At 35.9% G+C, this 20,510-nt stretch overlaps 2 protein-coding genes across 2 annotated transcripts in view; one reads left to right on the plus strand and one right to left on the minus strand.

The window, feature by feature from the left end:
- LOC113459632 (uncharacterized) overlaps positions 1 to 20,510 on the minus strand; it is a 102,539-nt gene that overhangs the window by 17,521 nt on the left and 64,508 nt on the right. The gene's annotated exons all lie outside the window — the stretch shown is intronic.
- On the plus strand, positions 1,548 to 19,255 carry CCDC172 (coiled-coil domain containing 172). The gene is made up of 8 exons (XM_005489830.2): positions 1,548 to 1,626; positions 1,806 to 1,891; positions 4,997 to 5,113; positions 6,483 to 6,648; positions 8,557 to 8,658; positions 9,355 to 9,457; positions 18,297 to 18,384; positions 19,223 to 19,255. Exons 1-8 carry the CDS (start codon positions 1,548 to 1,550, stop codon positions 19,253 to 19,255), a joined length of 774 nt encoding a protein of 257 aa, XP_005489887.2.

The following is a 20,510-nucleotide window of genomic DNA, read 5'->3' on the forward strand; positions in this document are numbered from 1 at the left end:
TCACTCATCAGACCTGTGTAACAAATCACTGTCTCAATCACCAAATGTTCCCATTTGACTCATCTGCTTTTCCTTTGGCCTTTGGGTAGGAAGATTCACTTCTGAAACATTTTCTAAATTCACTTTGGTGAACTCTTCCCCCTCAGTTGCACTTTGTGCCATTTTAAAAAAATAATTGCATTTCCTGCAACATAATGTGCTAGTTTCAGGGTTTTAAATTTCATCAGAACCCACATTTTCTTTCTTAGAGCAATGTCTTTCCATTTCTAACACACTACCAGCTGTAACATGGTGCCTTTTAAGCAGTAAAAGCTATAAGATTTTTCCAGAATTCTGCTGCATTCTGCTAACTTAGAACAGGCTTTTCATTTAATGATACATTTGTACTCTCATGTATATTGTTTTGGTTTTTGATGGTCAAAGATTTTCTAATTTCTGAACTTTGCTGCTGCAGTCTATGCTAAGTCAGTATCTCCTCTGAGAAATACTATAACACAGGACTGTCAATAATCCTAATATTTTTCAATGTTAAAAAGGCTGTAAATCTATAAAGTTTCATTCCTCCAGGCTTTTTCTGCCTCAAAGCAAATAGGCACACTTCGCATAGTTATTCTCCACAGGGAATGCAGTCAATCCTTCCCAAGATGTAAAAGCAAACCCTGTAATGTGAATTATATTTTCAACCAGGTGCTTACATTTCCAGGTGTACCATCCAGTAACATAAAAACCAGAACTTTGCAGGAAGTCAGAGCATTGTAAATTTTTACACAATTATGCTCCAAAAGAGCATAAAATGGGCTGTGTTGTGATCTTTGCTTACTGGGACTAACTGGAATAGAAGCACTGCCCATTTTATGCTCTTGAAATGAGAGACTCAGCCAAGCTCAGTCTGATTACTGTAAGTTCCAGAGTCAACTTGACCATGTTCTCCTGTGTGACAGCAGTTTTTATTTCCTTAATTTCTCAGGTTAGACATTAGTCTTCAAAAGATTAGTAAATCTAGGCAGATGTAACATTTAGAAAGGATGATGGTCACTGCATAGGAAAAGGAAGCAGCAGAGAAAAAACAGCTTCTGAATGATGGAAAACCAGTAAGGAACACATGGTCCTAGAGAATTAAAAAAGTCAGAGCTGTTTGACTAAAACCCCACAGTTCCTTAGTCAGAACCAGCTTGACAGATGTGCCCATGTTTGACATGATTCAGTGTCATCTATCTTATTCCTTACCAAACATCTTCAGCTCCTACCGTGCTGCCTGCCTGCGTGTTCCCATTCCCTGTTTTCCATGTGGGCTCCGCCACGCAGTCACCCACATTCCCCTCTGCTTGAGGTTTGCTCTTGCCACCATTTCTGCAAAAAAGGTGGCAAACCCTCGCCTCCCTCTCTGTCCTTGTGTCCCTTCAGCCTTGTCCCCTCAGCCGTGTCCCCAGACCTCTGTCCCAAACCCAGGTAGGCCAAGGCCTGAGGGCAGCGCTGTGGGGACCCTCCTGGAGCCCTCACAAAGAGCTCGGCCCACACAGCCCACAGAGCCCCAGGAGAAGCCAGGAATGAACTTAAACACTTTTTTCCAGCAAATACAGTTCACAGAAAAGCAGGCGAGGGAGAAGAGGAGCTTCATCCAACAAGGTTGGCACCATGGGCGCCATCCCCATTCCCACAGGGGTGTCCTGAGGGGACTCGTGCCAGGGAAAGCTTGACAGAGCCAGCATGGCTGGTTCTTTCCACCAGCACGTTTCTGTAAGGATGTAACAACTGAGGATTTACAAACTGAGCACATATTCTTACGGGTTTTTGTTGTCTTGCAGCTAAATGTGACATAAATGGAAGTTATGAAAAAATTAACCAAATAAAAGAAGAGCTGCGCGCTGCAAAAATTAACTTAGAAACCAAGGTGAGCAGGCATATTTATAGTGTACATAATAATTAAATACGTTATGTTTACAAATACATGACCTGTTCTTTAAGGAATAAGTACTTTCGAGGAGTATGCTTCACCTGCCGAGTAACACAGCATGGAGGAAAACTGCACTGGGCCTTTTTGAATTAAAAATGTGTCCATCAACATCCTTCCTCCCACAGACCTCACCGCTGGGGCTGTGTCAGGGCAGGATGACTTTTGGGGCCATACCCTGTTTCAACATCCTGCAGCTTGTTACAGCACTTTCCTCCAGCGTGCAGAACACATCCCTTGGTTGCCCAATGCCATTTATTAATGGCCTTTCACAGAAAATATATGGAAACATTCCCTGTATTTATTTCACAGGATCTTGAGTCATATACGGAAGATCTTTCTGTGAACTTACAGTTAAGGCTTACAAACCCTAAGTGTTTTTCTAGGAAGGCTAAAGACAGAGGAAAGTTTCTGAATCTATTTAGTGATTTTATTACTCTTTCCATTTAATCAAACTGCAGATGTATTTTCAGATTAAGCAACCATTTTTGCAGAGTTTTTCACCAACAACACCTGTGGTTGCAAATTATGTAAAAATCCATTTGCTTGTGTCTGAAAATTAAGTCTAAATACCCTCCCCTGTGCTCTTAAGTGTCTGTGCTGACAGAATGTGTGTTCACAACAGGAAAGCATGTGGTGCCTCCTTTGAAGTCAGAGCTGTTGGATCCTATCATTTAAATAAACAACTTCAAGAACCTTTGGGATATTGCCTCATCTAGTTGTGAAAATAAATGTTTGGGGGATGACTTTCATCCTTCCTAAAACATCCTTTCTAAAACAGTCTCTTCTGCCTTCTGTAACAAACTATATATGTATATACATATATCAACATTGCTAAGAAGGGATCAGAATAGAACTAATTTACAAATATTTACTAGTTGCAAATTGAGACTATAATCATGCAGGCAGTTATTCAGACACTCACATTTATGCATGCCACAATCTCAGAGCCCAAAGGTGCTTTAAAATAGTAACTTATTTATCCAACACAGATTATATCTGGATGTTGCTTGTTAGGTGAAGTCCTCAGTAGTCTTACTCATAAGTTTATTTATGAACATCACAATTTTATGTTTATATTACTAATTTGTTATTGATGCATTGTGATTTATAATCAAGGTTTATGTGGTAGGTACAGAAGGTCCTGAGAGTAGAGCCATTATTGTAAATGACTAATGGGAAGAGCTGAAGAACTATTTCTAATTAAATTTTATGTGCTTTACTGACCAGTATTAATGATATTCTCACTGATGTCCACAAAAATACATTTTACTTGCTTGCCTAGTCTGACATTGATTCATTTATAGATAGGAAATTATACAGAAAATAATGGAATAGAAAAATGCATTTCAATCAGACTGTATTTAGGTTTAAAGATTATATAGTTATTGACATTATTTTATTTTTCACTACAGGAATTAGCTTTACATATGTCTGCAAGAGTTCATGTAATTCAAATAATATTAAATAATGCTGTTCAGCTAATGCTGTTCAATTTTTCCCACACCAAATAACTGAAGTTCTTTACAAGCACACATATCCCACCATGTGCACGCTCAGCAGCTGATGCCTGACTAAGGTACTGAGACTGAGTTCAGAAGTTTTTTGACATCTATTTCACAGACACTGCCTGTGGTCAATCAAAGAGTCCTAGGAAATGCAATTTTCCCCTCTCTTCTCTAAAACCAGGTACCATGTAATTAGAACCCAAATTACAGCATTTTGCTGTTTGTAGCTCAATGACTTCTTTAAAAAATTGATTGCAAATGCATAGATGAATTTTGGCATCTTGGAGAAACTACATTAAAGCTAGTTATGTACAGTATTGCAAATACAGTGATGTAAGACCACCTACTCTCTTTGAATTCATATGTGAAATAAATTCTGAGCTAGCATGACCTGCACACTTAGCATTCTGGACATATCAGGGACAAGGAAAAATCTAGTCTTTGCTTTCCAACACTCACATTGCACTTTTGGGCATTTCATTCCACGATCTTTCTATTTTGATCAGATGTACTTCATCTGTGCCCTCTCCACAATCATGTGCATTATTTAACTTTAAAATATTTGCATTTTTACCACTGTAGTACCACTCTTATTTGGCTTTTTCTGCTTCTATACACACAAACACTTGTGAATCAGCCTGACTGCTCAATTTAATTCCTGATACTTACCCTGTGCCTTTACTCTCTGTGGGCAAATCTTAACTTTGCTTTCCCTATTCATTGCTCTGAGTCAAGAGAACTTGACACTCCATCAAATAAATGATTCTCCTCCTTTAAGACTCTACAACACTTACCCGCTTCCTATTATTGTTATAGTTTATCCCACCACATATCTGCACTTTGGTTAGATGATGATACAGTAGATGTGCTAGAAAAATAAGAAGCCTTCAGCAAATTTTGAAAAAGCAGTGGTTGAACAGCATACCTGCATATCAGATAAACTAATGGTTAAAAGTAATAAAACTCTAAATAAACCTAGGTGCAAAATTGAGGTTTAGGGCTTGGGGGATTTATTATCAAACTGTCAATAACCAGTGAGTTAATTCCCATCACCCTTCCTCAGCTAAAAATTCCAAAAATTGTGCTCAGAAAAATATCCCACTCTCCTTTGCATACTCCATGGTAGCATTGCAGAGTGGATGACGTACAACCATTCAGCCAAAACCCAGAATAATCAGATATTATTCTGATATTATTGTCTCATTTGGTTCATGATGAGCTTTACACAGTGAAATGGAGGACAGTAAATTATGTTGGCTAAAGGATCCTGAAAAAAATTTCTTCTAAACCTAGCAGATTTTAAAATGCCATTTTAGATAGACAGAGCACCAGTAAGTGAGTCTTTCAAAGAAAGAAGACTTTTCAAAATCTTAGCAGTATACTTAAAGGTTATTGAGGGGAAAAAAGAGCTGTTATGCTTTTGTCAGTCCAGCAGCTGTGCCTACTCTTTTTAAACTGGATCAAGATCCTTGTGTACAATTTCAGAGCATATGAAACAATTAAACAATAACTTTATATTTTTTTTTCCTTTTGGAAGGTTCAGCATCTGTCTGTAAAGCAGTTCAATGTAGAAATTCTGAAGAAACGTGAAGACAGCTTAGAAAAACAAAAAGCTGAACTTATTAATCAAAGAACCAGTCTTCTTAAAATCATGGTATGTTTCCAGCTGTGATACTCACACAGCTCTTTTCTACTGTACAACAGCAATCATCTTTAAAATTTGAAAATCTGGAAAAGCTAATGTCTTAATCAGGAAATTTTTATTGGTTTTTTATATTAGTGTATGTAACCACATAAACTTAGATAAATTCTCACATTTTATTTAAACCATGATCTAAGGTAGTGTATGCTGAATTTTATCTCCAAAGCTGATTTTATATTCTTGACTTAATTTTTTAATGTTTGCTGTTGTGTGAGTGAACTCCAATTCTGACAGATTATTTCCTTTGTAAAAGTAAGCTATGGAAGCCTTGCCTTAAATTGGATTGCCTCATCCACAGTAAAAAATACTGAAAAGGATCAAAGGAAAACCCCAGGGAGGCCCACACCACATTTTAGCAAATGTGGACAGTTTAGCAATCCTGACATGGCACACAATCTCTTTGATGCCAGACACACCTCACCACCTCTTCAAAGGTAGCTACTTACAACAAGTTTTCCAGTTCTCTCAGATGCTAACCTGAATATTGCCTTCCTCTTACTTTGTTGAGGCTTCTTGGATCTGTACATGTGAAGAAATGCCACAGAGGAGCAGTCTTTACTGCATCTGTATTTGCTCTTTAAATCAGCAGAGCTAAATTTTAAACATTCAGTACAAAGCACCAGTATTAAGCCTAAATCTGTAGGCAGATATCTTTTTAACTTTAGTCATAGTTCTGCATCGCCCAAAGTATTCCCAGTATATGTGTGAAGTTTGGTATATAAGTTAGCTTTTCTTTCTTCCTGATAATTTTATTCTATTTAATTTAGCTGTCAATTAAGACTTCTTAGAAGAAATTTAATATAACCTTACTCTTTTGAATATTTTTTCCCCAGAAAATTGATCTCTGATTTTCTATCAGCAATAGCATTCTTGGTAGTTATAAAAGGAGTTAAAGTGCATCTACATTCTGCAGAGGGTTAAACAACACTTTTATTTAGTTAAATAACAAGCTGGAAAAAAAGAGCTGCCATACTATGCTAGTGAGTTTAAACAGAATTTTTGAATTTCAATATGAATTGAATGGAAAATCTGCAGGTTCAAGTCTGTAACATAATGTAGTAATTTTTTAAATGCTGTTATCAAGAATAGACTTCATTTTTGCAGGGAAAACATAAATTTAAAACAACTGGCATAATGATAGAGCTGTAGCTCTTACAAGAAAAAGTAAATATTTTCTTTACTTTTACATTTTAAAATTTTATTTACTTTCCTACTACAAATTTAAGGATAAAAAAACAACAGTGTGTCTCAGTCTGCCTAACTTAACAAAGACTTTCATTTTTTTCACTTGAATATTCAGCCTTCCCTTTCTTTCTCTCAGGCAGATGCAAAGAGAAAAATTACTGAAGAGGAAGATAATTTTACCAGAGAAATAACAAAGTTTAACAATGAATATGGATTAACAAGTAATAGGGATCTTCTTATTAAAAAGAAAGTCAAGACTGAAATAAATGATTTAGAGAATGAGGCAGCTCTGTTGAAAAATGGTAAGTCTTATATTAAACCAGTTTATCTTGGATTAACACAAATCGATAAAATACAGCTGTTTAGCACTGAACTGAAAGTGTGGTCTGACATAGCAAGCAGAATTAAAGGCTCTTCTGTTCCCTGTCCTCTTCAGCCTTTCTGATGTGAGCACTGTGAGGAGAAGGAGCCAACCTAAAGGGGCAGCTCCCAGTGTCTAATTCAGCCAGCACAGAGCTCACAGTCATCCACAGCCACTGAATTAGGATTAGAATCACCTGTGGTTCAGCATTTCCTTAGCTTCAAAAGAATTGTAGACACAGATGCCCTGTGGGACTGGTTCTTCACTGCCACAGTGCAGCTTGATTTTCAGCTAAGGTACAGAGTAAGGGATCTCTCAGAGCACAGGGTCACACTGCAGGGCAGCCCTTCCGCAAGGAATTCGGGGTCGTCATGGATCACAGGCTGAACATGAGTCAACGACATCAGAATGCCAACACCACACTGAGACACAAACAGAATCCTGACCTCTAACACATGAAAATAATTCCTCACTCTATTTGGGGCAGTTAAGCTCTGAACTGGAGTGCTGTGCATCTCATTTTGATCTTAAACTTCAAAAAAAAAAAGTATGGACCAGCTGCTGAGAATCCGCATAGGATCAGTGAGAGTGATCAGAGTTCTGGAGCACATGAGAAGGAAGAAAATGAAAGAATTGTGACTATTTAAGCTATTAAGGAAAAGACTGATGAAAGATGGGTATCAGTCTTCAAACTGTATAAGCATCCTGTAGAAAGAAAATAAATATATTCTCTATACCTGTAGCGAACTGAATAAAAAGTAACAAGTGTAAAGCACAATAAGGGAGAGTCTGTCTGACAGCTTAAGAATCTTTTTAAGAACAGTGGACAACTGAAGCTCTCTGACTTAGAAGATTGCATTACCAAAGGAATTCGGAGTGTCCATTACCAAAGGTTATCAATAAAAGGTCAAACCAGCATTTTTCAGAAACAAGAGGTACAGCTGATCTTGCCTTCAGGAGAAGAATGCAGTAGATGACCCCTCAAAGTCCATTCCAACCTCATGATCTGCCAAGCAACAGCACTTTAAATTCCCCATATCTGCTATAAAGATACTGAAAAATGACTGTCCACTGGAGCTTGCACTTGGTAACACCTTCTTTCTTATTTCCTGTGGCTAAGATACTCATCTACAACTGAAAAGTCTGCATTTGGTGTCAAGTGCCACTTTTAGCATTTAATTTTTTACATATTCACGCAGAGCTGGGCAGTTAAATGATCAGTAGTACCTGGAGGGTGATCAAAATTCTTCTCTAAGTTCAGTTGCCATCTCAGTTCCATCCTTTAATTGCACCTTTCTTGAGGCACAACTTGTCTTTTTGCTTGCTACACTCCTGGGCACACTGACAACTCTGAAGTGAAAAGTTTAAGCAACTCATAACAAGGAAGTTATGTGAGGACCTCCAGTTGGTAGAAAAACAATCACAATTAATTCCAGATGCTGTCTTATAGTAAGGTTCAAATATATATAACACCAAAAATATTAAGAAGAGGGTTTTTTTCAGTCCTGCTGAGAGATGTCTGTTCTCCACCTATTCAATCAGTCATCTTCCTTTCTTTATGGCTGAATTAACTGTAAAGCAAAACATTCTTTTTATGCCCAGACAACAAAATACGTTGAACAGCTCAATAACATTAAAAAAATCATTTTCTTTCATAGCTCTGAATGCATTATATGACATAATTTCCTGTGAACTGTGTTATATATGAATTATTTTAGTTTATTTTGGTTTTATATTTAAGGTTCTTTTGACTAGCTGAAGATTGGTAGAAGTAGTTAAGAATATTTAAGATTGAATCATGAATGCTAAAACTGCAATGCATTTTAATTTAAAACGTATTTTTTCTTAGAAATGGAGTCAATGGAACATGAAAATGTTCAGTTAAATGCGCTCCAGCTGCAGAAGAATGAATTAAAGCAGGATTTATTTACTCTCCAAAGTGAGCTCAAAGGTGTGCCTGATAACTATTTCTTGTGATAATTATTTCTGGCTTGACAAATGCTTTTGAAAAATGTTTTCTGTCAATTTTCTCAAGCAAAAGGAATTGTAGTAACAATATTTCATTTTCTTTTTACAATACGTAATACATCATTTTAAAACATGATTAAAACAAATATTATGGCTTTCAACGCAATTTAATTTAAATGTCATTGATACTGAGGTCCAGAGATCTGCTGAATCATGAGCTGTAAATATGAAAGAAAGTTTTGCTTTTGCTGGTAAGTCATATACTTAAATGTAGAATTTAATGTTTCAAAGAACTTAAAGTCAACATAAACATTACTTAAAATCTTCTGTGTCAAGGGTGATCACAGCAATAGGGAGTATTTTGAAATCTGAATTAAAATAATGTAAATGAGTGCTTCATCAATTTTTTTTTACCAATATCTAAGTAAGGTGTCACAGTAAGAGCTAAGAAAAGCAGTAAATATGGTCCTAAATTGTTTGAGAAAAGAGTGAAATTTTCTAGATTGCAATATGTGATTACAATAATAAAATAATAATTAATTTTCTTTATTTAGATGCCTTTACCCTTCAAAAAGTTTCATGAAGAAATATTAGAAAATATAAATTTAGAATATGTAGAAGGTCTTTGAATATGGATGATTAATATATATTTATAGGGTAATTCTGATTTCATGTTTAGACCTTGAGAAAGTAATCAGGGAAGCGGAAAGAATGACAAAAGATTTAGAAGCAGAAAAAGTCCAAGTCACTGAAAAACCTCAGACTGATCCTGAGTGTTTAAGGTAAAAGCCTCACATTAATCAGTTCCTAATTTAATTTTAGGAGTGTAACTGCAGTTTAGTCCTGATAACTATTTTACCTTCCATGTACAACATTCCTTCTGAAATCAGCAGAACCCTTCATTTTTTATTAGTCAGCCCCAAGTCCTGTTGTTGATTGCAGCATTTCACCCTCACATCCACACCCCAATGAACCCAAAACTGCAAGTGTTAGCAGGGGTGTCAGTCAAGTCCAGAGCAAGAACAAACTGCAGCTGCTTGGGTGGAGGTTCAGTTCCTGAGGTGCTGCAGGAATGGTGGTGGTGCACAAAGCCAAAAAAATAATTAATAGGCAATGCAAAGGAACTCCTCCTTCTAAAGCTAGACCAAAAGATTCTCTGACAAAAATTAAGGCAATCACAACTTATATTACCATCACAGGGTTTTTCCTATATATCCCTAAGCTTTTGACAAAAATAAATAAATATAGCGGGCATTTTTTTAATCTGAAAACTTTCAATGGAAAGTTATAACTTTGCAGAGAACCCTGAGCAATTTTCTGAAAGACGATTTGGTAATGACCCATTTTTTGCTGAATATTGGTTTTTGAAAGAAAATGATATATCAGCCCTATTACTAACTCTCTTCAACCTCTTGCATGGTGTTGAGACATGGCCAAAATCCCCTCAGCATAAAAATTAATTAGCTCACAATCCTGCATACAGTAGCAAAAAATTTGCATTCAACATATACAGAGAAGACACAGTGTAAATAATAATAACAGTAACAATTCTCCAGGACAGCACATTATATTTCACTCCTTTACATTATTCATTCAATCATGATATATTGGGGTTGTGATACACGAGGCTGTCAGCTTCCTTCCAACTAACATACTTCCCTTGGAATAGTTTACTGCCATGATGCCACTGAATATCCAAATTTGTGTAATTAATTTTCTAGAGCAGGTTTCCTGTGTGCAAGGTACAGAAGTAGCCAGCATTATCATGCTTTTAATCCCCAGCTCTGCCACTGAGATCCTAAGGATCAGTCAAATTCATGTGTGTCTTTCTAGGCAGTGGAATTAACTCACAGCTCTTCAGAACAACACTTTGGCTTTCTCTGGGTGAAAAACTGGATAAAACAAATTAAATTCTATTAACTGCAAAATCAGCAAGTGTCATTTACAACCAAGGCAAGAAGGATGATGAGATTTTCTTATTTCATGAAATGCCTCCTTATATGGTAGAGATAAGCTAACATTATTTGATAATTGCATGTAGTGCAAAAAATAAAGTGCTCCTATGCTATTACCATTATCACAAAATGCAAGCCCTTCTTGAAGTCTAGTAATATACTGAACACATTTTCTTAAAATTGGAACATTTTTTTCATTTCAGATACTGGAGAAAGTTTAAGACAGATTTGCCTAAATCATATTTTTATCTTGCACTTGCTTTTGATCAGAAAAGCTCAATGCTTCATAGAGAGAGATAGCCCTGAAAAAGTTAACTCAGATGCCAGAAGCAATAGAGCTGTGCTGCTGTATTTCCATGTCAGCACTAATAGATTCTGCTTTTCAGTGGAGCCAAGCAGACAATCCTCATTTGTCTGCCTCTCTGTCACTGCTTTAGAGCCACCCCAAACTTTATCAAACTCATACAACTCTAGCAGTTATTTAAGTTGTTTTTTTTTTTTGTTTAACAAAGCCTACTCATCACTTCTTGGTTTGGACTACTGAATTAAGAGAATGAAAGGGGATTTAAAGTATTAGACACTGTAAATTGTGCAGCATATAAATAGTGCCCTGGAGGGTACCTGATCACTCTCTGGTACCTCTGTATCATCCAGAGGATGGAGGCAGAATCTGCACAGTGCTGCACACTAAGAAAACTAAAGGCAAAAAGCAAAAGTTGAAACAAGAAGATTTAGAGTAAGTTTGAGGGAAAAGCATTTTTATCATGAGGAGGCACAGTTTGCTTAGGGAGGTTGCACAGTTTTCATCCTTGGAGGTTTTCCTTCTTGAGACACACTCATATACTTGTGTATCTTAGCAGGAGTCAATTTTGGTCATATTAAAATCAATGTGATTGAACCTTCTGTGTCTGAGAAACAACTCTTTTTAGCCTAACAAGATCAGGTTTTTTATCCCCATACTAGAACAGAATTCTAGTTTTTCACTGAAAATCATTTTTATTACACATAAGGATAATATTTTGACACATGTAATGTGGATCAGAAATACTTTTTTTTTTCCTATGAAATAGCACAAAATCTGATTTTATTTTTTACAGAGCTGGAAACCACACCACATTAAGTGGTAAAAATACTTTTTTTTTTGATGCTTCCTTAGAACAAACATGAGAGACAGTCAGCATCAATAACCTGATATATGTAGCTCCCAGATCACCCTGCAAGTCTGTTACTGTATCACATCCCAAGTCCCAGCTTAGAAATCAATATCAAAAGTAGCTGGCAAGGCAAGAATCTTCATTGCAATTAAGTATATATCTAAAAGTAAATTGCATTTCAGCTGAACAGCGTAGCCAGCTAATTCAAATTACAGCAATTCATCTTTGATCTGAGAAAAATGCCCCATACCACGTCTGCAGTTTCATAAAATTTCTCTGAAATCCATCAAAGTATTGCAAAGGGTCACGAGAAGCACACACCAGTAATTCCAGCAGCTGTTGGAGCTGCTGTAGAGGCTTGTCCTGATCCACTCTGGATGCAGAAAAAAATCCAACCAGAATTGGAATGTTAAGCACAGATATAATTAGCAGGCACCTTGGAAAATGCAAGTCTCATGATACAAGTGCATAATTCAGAGAAATTTTTAAGAAAATAAGGCTTTTTATTTTTCCTTTTTTTTTTTGCTGTTGTTTTTTGGGGTTTTTTTTTTGGGTTTTCATTGGGTTTTTTTTCCCCCTAAAGAGAGCTGCAATTAAGATCAAAAGCCTTGTTTTAATCATCTGTTCTGCCAATGCCATCCTCAAACACAAAACAGCAGGAAAGAACTTTGGCATCAGCTCTCTGGAGTCCCATTTCCCTGGCAGGTAGCAAGTAACATCACTTAAGTGGAACAATGCAGGAGTCAAACAGAGACTAACTGATACCAGTAAATTCCTAACTATGGCATTTCATTGTTGTATTCGTTGTAATTACTGTGTTAATTATTTATCCTCTTTCACATTTTAATTTTAAATTTTTGTGTTGCCTTAAGTAAAACAGCCCAGAAATAATTCTAGTTGAAGTTCATTTAGACTAAAATCAGAGCATTTCTACCTAAAATAGATATCTTTCAACCTATTTAAAAGGTAGAATGAGGATAAAAATGCTTCTTTGAAACCTGAATTTCTCTTCTACTTCAGAAAAGAAGTAGCAGAAAGGAAATGCATGAAATCTGCTTACTTTGTAAATAGTTCACAGCTTTTTATACATGTCTAAATCCTAAATGACAGTATTCCTTCTTATTCTTCATAATCCAGAAAAAGAAACTCTATTACCAAAATTAGGAAGGAAAAATTAATTTCTTTCATACAAATCACACAGGGAATATATCCTTTAGAGCTCAACAAATTGTTCATGCAAAAAACAGACTGCCTCAGCCCCATGCATTCTTCTGGTAGGTTAAATTTTTTTTTGCAACTTAATTTGATGTTAAATTTTATAATCAGAAAATATCAGTCTCTGGAGTAATATATGTGGTTCAAAATGGGTTTTTCAATGGCAATCTCCTCATTGATTTTTTGAGCTTTTCTTTTTAATAGCAGTGCCTAGTGGAACTATTATAGCTTGAATTATGTTAAAATAGCTTTCTATTATGAATTGTAGAATGGATTTACAAAAAGCAGATCAAATCTGACTAATGATGCCTTTCTTTGATAAGACAACAGATAGATTAGACAAAGAAAATTCCAATGCCATCCATCTAGACATTTATAAAGTATTTGATGCAATCCCAAATGGAAAAATACTAGTTAACCTAGGGAAGACACACTAAAAAAATTAAGTAAAGAAATGAGTAATAGTAACAACAGTCATAGGTCTGCAATTTAAAATTCTGGGACTCAAAGGTAACAACAATCACAGTTGGTCTTGCTTAATGTTTTAATTAATGTCTTTAGAATAGAAAGTGTTTCAAGACAGCACTAGCTTAATTAAACTCTACACCTTGCAGAAGAGTCACTAAAAAAAGGAGGAATATGATTGTATAGAGTGTTAGTTTATCTACTTGTACACAATTAGGGACTTATATAACAGGTAGCTGAAAGCAGAGAGGTCTGAGCATACTGTGTGTGCAAAATACAGCTATAAACATCAAAAGAAAATATAGCTGTGCACGAGATAAAAGAAAGAGTTATTTCCAAAAAAATACCAGGAGGGTGTAAGAATACTTGTACACATCTCTCACCTTCTTGTCAAGAAAGATTCATTCAACCTGGGAGATGAGCAGAGCATGGAGAGCCCATAAAGCAGAATGAAACAAGAACAATTCTAAATCCCTTTTACCTCTGAGTCTGTTATACACATGAAGAAAGCAGTACATAACAGAGACATTAACTTCAGCAATAAAGTAGCCATATTAATATACTCAAATTAAAATCTAATTTTCTTTGTCCAATAGAAAAATCAAGATAATTGAACTAGAAGAACCATTGACTCCTATTTACTTTCCCTGCTTTTCAATAAGAATCTTATTGACCCTTAGAAACACATTTCATTTCACATCTCACATACATGCTTGTGTATTTTTTCTTTCCTGTGTAGCTCATTCTTACAGTTCCAATGAAAAATAATCCACACAACTTGGTTTGCTGTCTGCACAAAAGCAAATCTCATCCTAGATTTGCAATTTAATTTAGTGTGCCTTAACCTTTCCATGTTTATTCACCTATTATTATATATTCCTTAAATATGTCTTGTGATGGTTTATGTATTTGGAAAATACCACCACACTTGTCAAGACCTCTGACTACTCTTATCAATAGTTGCCTGACAACATTCACAAAATGCAAGCTTTAATCATTGGCAATTATGTGTTTTACACTTAACATTTTATCCAGGACAGCAAAAGCTGAAAATTTCTTATTTTACTTAAAATACATAAATTTCTTTTCATTTGCATTTAATTTCCATTGTTATGTTGTCTAGTACCTTCTTTGTGTTCATGTTTCATCTTCCTGCTAGACTTTATTATTACTATTAGATCACTTGTTTAATTTTATTATCCTCCTGCTCCATCAAGCACAGAGTTTTATATTTAATTGTGTAACTCAAGTACTTGACTTTATATTTTGGAATGCTGTATTCCATTTAGGACTTGTTTTTTCTCTTCCTCAATCAATTGATAATAGTCTGAAATTTATTGACTTCTCCAACTGTATAAATAGCACATTCTGTTTAGTAGTGTCAGCAAATTGTAAATACCAGCCAAATCTTGCTCTCACTGTAGAAACATGCACAGTATTTAAACCCAGTCTTGAACTGACAGAATTACCTCAATGTCTTGCCTCTACCTGAGCTTGAGACAATAAACTTAAGTCTTCAATACTTTTCTTCAGTCCCAATAAAATCTTAAAACATTGATAAATGTATCTCCTGATGTTCATGGTGAAATCCCAGAAAATCAAGATATGTACTCTCAAGTTACATATAGCTTCTTAAGGAATTTCATTTTTTACCATGGATTCTATGCCCTGTATATCAGTGTCAAGCAATTCTGTTTTATAACACACCACAATGTTTTCCCTCCAATTTATGATTAAAAAATAAAATGGTGGACATAAACAAGGCAAAGACAAAAAGGAGAATATGGAAAACATTTGTACTTGTGTCAGCTAAACATAGCTAAGAGATAGTCTGTTCCTCCTGCAATTCCAACAACAATTAGGTAGGGTCTTTCAACCCCACCAAAAAAACCCCTCACATATTAGCCCTACTTTCTACAGAAATTATTTCTACTTTAACACCTCTTTACAGAAAATTATTCTTAGAATGCAGCTTTTGGAGACTAAAGTCTTGATCCAGTTATTTGAATCTATGGATGATTTGCACAGAGACCTGTTTGACAATAACATTATTTTCTTCATAGTTCAATTTATAATACCAGCATGTATTGATTTCAAATTATTTTTCCTCTTTGCCACGTGCATATAGAGCTGAAATTCAAGAAGAATGTGTATCAACCACAAATGCCAATGACATTTAATAGCTGGGCTCATTTCAGAGCTGCAAAATCGATCATCTTCAGTGATCTCCTCCTTCTTCATCTCTGTCACTTCTAGCATTCAAGACTAATGGAAAATGGGCCATTGATAGCAGAGCTCGGTCTAGGACAAGCTAGCATCCAAAAAATGCTGATGTTGTTTTCCCACCTACTTGATTTAAGGCTAGGTTTAGCTATTGCAAATGTGGCATTTCAGCTCCAGCTGTTCATTACAGCCTGTGATACTGTGACTTGCCAAGACACTGTTAGTCCAGTGCAATGACTTATTTTAAAGCTATATTTTATTGTCAGCAAGGGGAACAAAATGCTAAAAATAAAACAAAACCAAAGGACATGGGGAGCCAAATGCTAATGTGATTTTTCAGATTATTTTTCCCAAGAGATCTGCCTTTTTTCATAGTCATAAAAAGGGTATAATTGTCAAATTAATCCTTGTTCTAGCACAAGTTACATCTTTTTCCATTTTCAAAGGTGACAGAGAACCTGCCTTCCATCGAGACAGTATAGTTTCATGAATAATTGGTTTGCACATTCAATCTGATAATGAAAAGATGAATATGAATATCCTGCTTATCTTAAATGTAAAATGAAAAAAATGAATCTGCTTTCAGGTTAAACATTTTTTTTTTAATAGTTCCATTGTCTCACGTTCCTTCTGGTAAAACTTCATCATTTATTCAGTAACTCAGGCGTCTCCAATGCATTAATTTTGTAGACTGTAACCTAACAGACAGCTCTTATTTTGTGAGTATATTATTCCTGGCACATACTGTAATTATCTAGCTTCTAAATAAGAAAGAAGGAAGACCTGAAAGCAGAATCAATTGATTAATGTAAGAATTAAACACCACATTTGAATGAATGTCTTGTACCACCACTACCTGATGCTATGTAAGGAATTGTGCTGTCACTAGGGTTAAAAGTCTAATGAAATATTTGAAATAAAATTTTAAATCCATACACAAAATGTTAGGTTCAAAGCACATCATCAACAGAAATTAATTCACAATCCCAAGACACAAATAAGCAACTCCTATTGCTGATCTTCTGCTTGTTCTATCCCTAATGTGGATCTAGCATGGACTGGAATAATTCCTAGCTAACAAGTGACGAACAGGCTGTGCATCAGTTTTACAGTGTGACACACAATGGGACAGCATTTTCTCTGAGACCAGGACACTGTCTTTTCCTGAAGTAAATTAAACTAAGTAGGGCTTTTGTTTGTCCCAAGCAAATTAGGGTTCTAATATCACACCAGCAGAGAACACAGAGAGAAAAGAATGCAGAGACAAGGCAATGAAGTTAAGCAGATTTAATCAAGATCACAAGCTGATCCTAGACCTTGAAGTGAACTTCTCTCAATGAAATGAACTGAAAACTAACAATGTTTTCAATACACCGAAAATTTCATTTCTTGAAGCAAGTTTAAAATTCCCTGTTTGATTCTTGTGTTATAAGAAATATTTCTGAAAGAAGGGACATTTACTCCTTTATAATGCAAGGACATAGAGCTCATGCTTTTTCCATATTGATGGTAAGATATTTGCATCTTCCACAGGAAAAGCAAAATTAACTTCCAGTCCAGTCTTAGTCTGTTATTCGAAAGCTGCACAGTGACTAAGCTATTCCTCTATTTAAATATACACCTTTTAATAAAGCCATTTTTGTGTAGAAAATCAACTCTCTTTGCACTAGGACAGCTAAAGAGGTACATCTCCATAGCAAGGTCAAATAATTTATTGTCTATTATAGTATATAAAAGCAAAAATAGTTGCTACCTTCTGTTTCAACTTCAGAAGAAACATGGTCCTGCTCTAATGCATTGGTTTGGCTATTTCATGACAAGCAGAATATTTTCAGTCTGTTTGTATGTTCCAGAACATTCAGATTGTTTCCTGAAACTGTATTAAAGGTAAACAACTTTATCTTTGTCATTATGCTTTTCTTCTGACAGCCATGAAAAGACCCAGTATAATCTCATCACCTTGTATTTATCAGAATACTGAAAGCTCTGCCAGAGATTTCTCTGGGCCTACCAAGTATTAATTTAAACCACTACAGTCATTGATGTGCAGAGCTGAGGTATCTCCTTTTAGCAAGACTAAACTATCTTTTAATGGAGAAATATCTATATTAAAAGTAATCCTTACTGTAGAAAAGTTGGAGAACTCCTGGCTGAGAGTACTGGGAAACAGTAAGTGCTGAGGAATAGTGGGAGCAGGGGGGAGAGAAGAGGAACAAAAGCTGTGGAGTTTCTTGAGGGGTGTGGAGCAATTCTAGCACAGGGGCAGCACAGCACCCATCTAATCCAAAATTCTGTCCACAGCTGAGGCTACAAGAGGATACCCAGGTGACATAAGAACAGTAACATGTGGTACTTTCTAAGTATCACCATTGCAATTCATGTGTTTAAATAAGGAATGTGATGACTAGCGAGGCCATATATCTTTCACAGTTTATGGAAACAACACAGTCCAGAAATCTGTCTAACTAGCAAACTTAAATCCTGACCAGGGAAATAGATCAATGAGGCTTTTCTCACACAAGTCAAATTGAGAATTGGGACCAAAGCTGAAAAATAAGTTACCGAGCAACACTTCTCTGACCTGAAAATTTATTTGCTTTTGGACACAGGCTTAAGAAAGAGTTGGAAAAATGCAAAGATGATAGTTGGGAAAGTGTCTGTGAGACTCTTCAAGCAGAAATTGAAATTCTGCAAATGGTATGCCGTTTTCATTATATATTTTAAGTGTTTGAGAATTTTAGTTTTAAAGGTGTCCTTTAGGATGATTGGCAGTGGTTTTAGATAAGCAGTTTTTTAATGCTATGCACATGCTTAGATATCCTCTTGATGCAGACATGCTCCAGTACCCATTTGTTTCAGCTTATTTCCAAATGTCCAGGAATATAACTTCTATAGAAAAGGAAGCACAAAGAAAAATTTAAAGATATGCTTTTAGCACAAGAAAGATGCACTATGGGGGACTTATATAAATTGTTACTTTATTGAAAGCTGCAAAAGATTATGCATTTAGGAGCTAAATTAACCTTTACCTCCAGCTTCCAGTTAAATGGAAGATGGGAGTATGGAGAAATAAGATGATAATAACATCCTTTCAACTAGTATTTTATTTTGTCCACTCACAAATTCCTTACAAAAACTTACTAAAACATGTTTTTCTCTGAATGCCAATCCTTACTTCAAATTTCTTGATTGTCAGTCTGTGTCACAATACAAAGAGAAAAAATATTTTGAAGTCCCTTTTGAGAAACAAAGAAATTTTAAAGGTTCACTTTAGAGCCCCTGATTGAGCTGTACAAAGACACAGCTGCCACTACCATCAAGCAGAACGACAGTCCTAAGAAATTTGCATTACTCACTCTTATAATCAGTTTCAAGTTTCTGTTGAAGTAACGTAACTTACTTGTACTTTGTTATTTTTTTTCATTATTTTATCAGAAAGGAAAATAAAACATCTCAATGTTTAAAATTTCTCTGTAAAAAAATACTATACTCAAAATATTTCACTTTCTACAATTCCATTCTTTTTCTTTTCCAGAATTTATCACAAAAGAAGTCTTCAGAGAAATGAATGCTATGTGGTATATAATATGGAGTGTCACAGAAGCAAGTCTGAGAATTTTTAATTGTTTTACTCAGGTTCTATCAGATTTGCTTCTATTTTCTCTTTGATTAATTCACACTTTGTATCTGCCTTTAATTTTCAGTATAATAAAATTTGATTCACTTAAAAGTGAGGGAAGGTTTGTGTTTTATGTCCACATTCAATAGCTGTCCCTCCATAGGTTCCTCTTTGTGGCCCATGGATCACAGTACCTGATAAACTACACCTAAAGCTCAGTTCCTACATTACTAGCTCTATTCTTTACCTACTATTTTTCACATGAATGGTCTCCTATTTTTAAAGGCAGTGACATGGCCTTATTTGAGAGGAAGACTGCTATTACCATCAATAACTCTTAGCAGGAGCTGTGACTATTTCATTTATTCCTCAACAACGTAATTCTGTAATGAACTCCCTGAAATAGCTCAGCTCCAGCAACACAGCTTGACAGTCCAGAAAGGTTTGCAGATCTGCTGAGCTCTAGGTGCCTCCAGTGGTGGTAAGACTGTCCATTACTTAGCACTTGCCTTCTGATAACACAAAAAAAATATTTTCTCCCTCTCCCACAACCCACAAAATACTGGGTGCTTAATTTCAGCACCTGAGAGCAGATAAATCCTGATTCTAAATGAAAAGGCCACATTCCTAGAGGTTTGGTGCAGAATTTGGGTGGAATCAGAATATTCACTCCAGCATGTAGGATGTATAACTGTAACAGCAGCTCCCAGCCCCACACTGGGAACTGACTTTATCACTCAGGTGCTTACAGTAAAACCATGTAAGAGCATTCACTCTGCTCAGCCTCAGTCCTCTCTGTGGCCATGGTCTCATCACATCCCACTGCGTGTGCAAGTATTTCTCAATGCTCCCCACCTGGGTATGGGATGGACAATTGCTCTTTGCTGGCTTTTCTACACCCTAATCCCTTCAAGCTACAGTGAGTGTCTGTCACACATAAAACTGCAAAAGATGTTTTATTAAGAAGGGAGGAATAAATCACTTTTGGAAGCTGACCAAATTCTGCCTTAGATGGAGAAAGTTTTTCCTCTTGGGATGCAGCTGCAGTTTGAAGTTTGGCAAGGTTTGATCTGCAGCACTGGTATCAAAGAGCCTTCTGATCCACTGGGTTAGCTAGCATAATTCCAAGTGGTTGGAATTATCATTCTTAATAACCAGTACTGTTGAAGCTGACATCCCTCTAAGACTTTTTTTGGTCTCTTCC

This window comes from Zonotrichia albicollis, chromosome 7 (genome assembly GCF_047830755.1).
Source record: "Zonotrichia albicollis isolate bZonAlb1 chromosome 7, bZonAlb1.hap1, whole genome shotgun sequence".
NCBI lineage: Eukaryota > Metazoa > Chordata > Aves > Passeriformes > Passerellidae > Zonotrichia > Zonotrichia albicollis.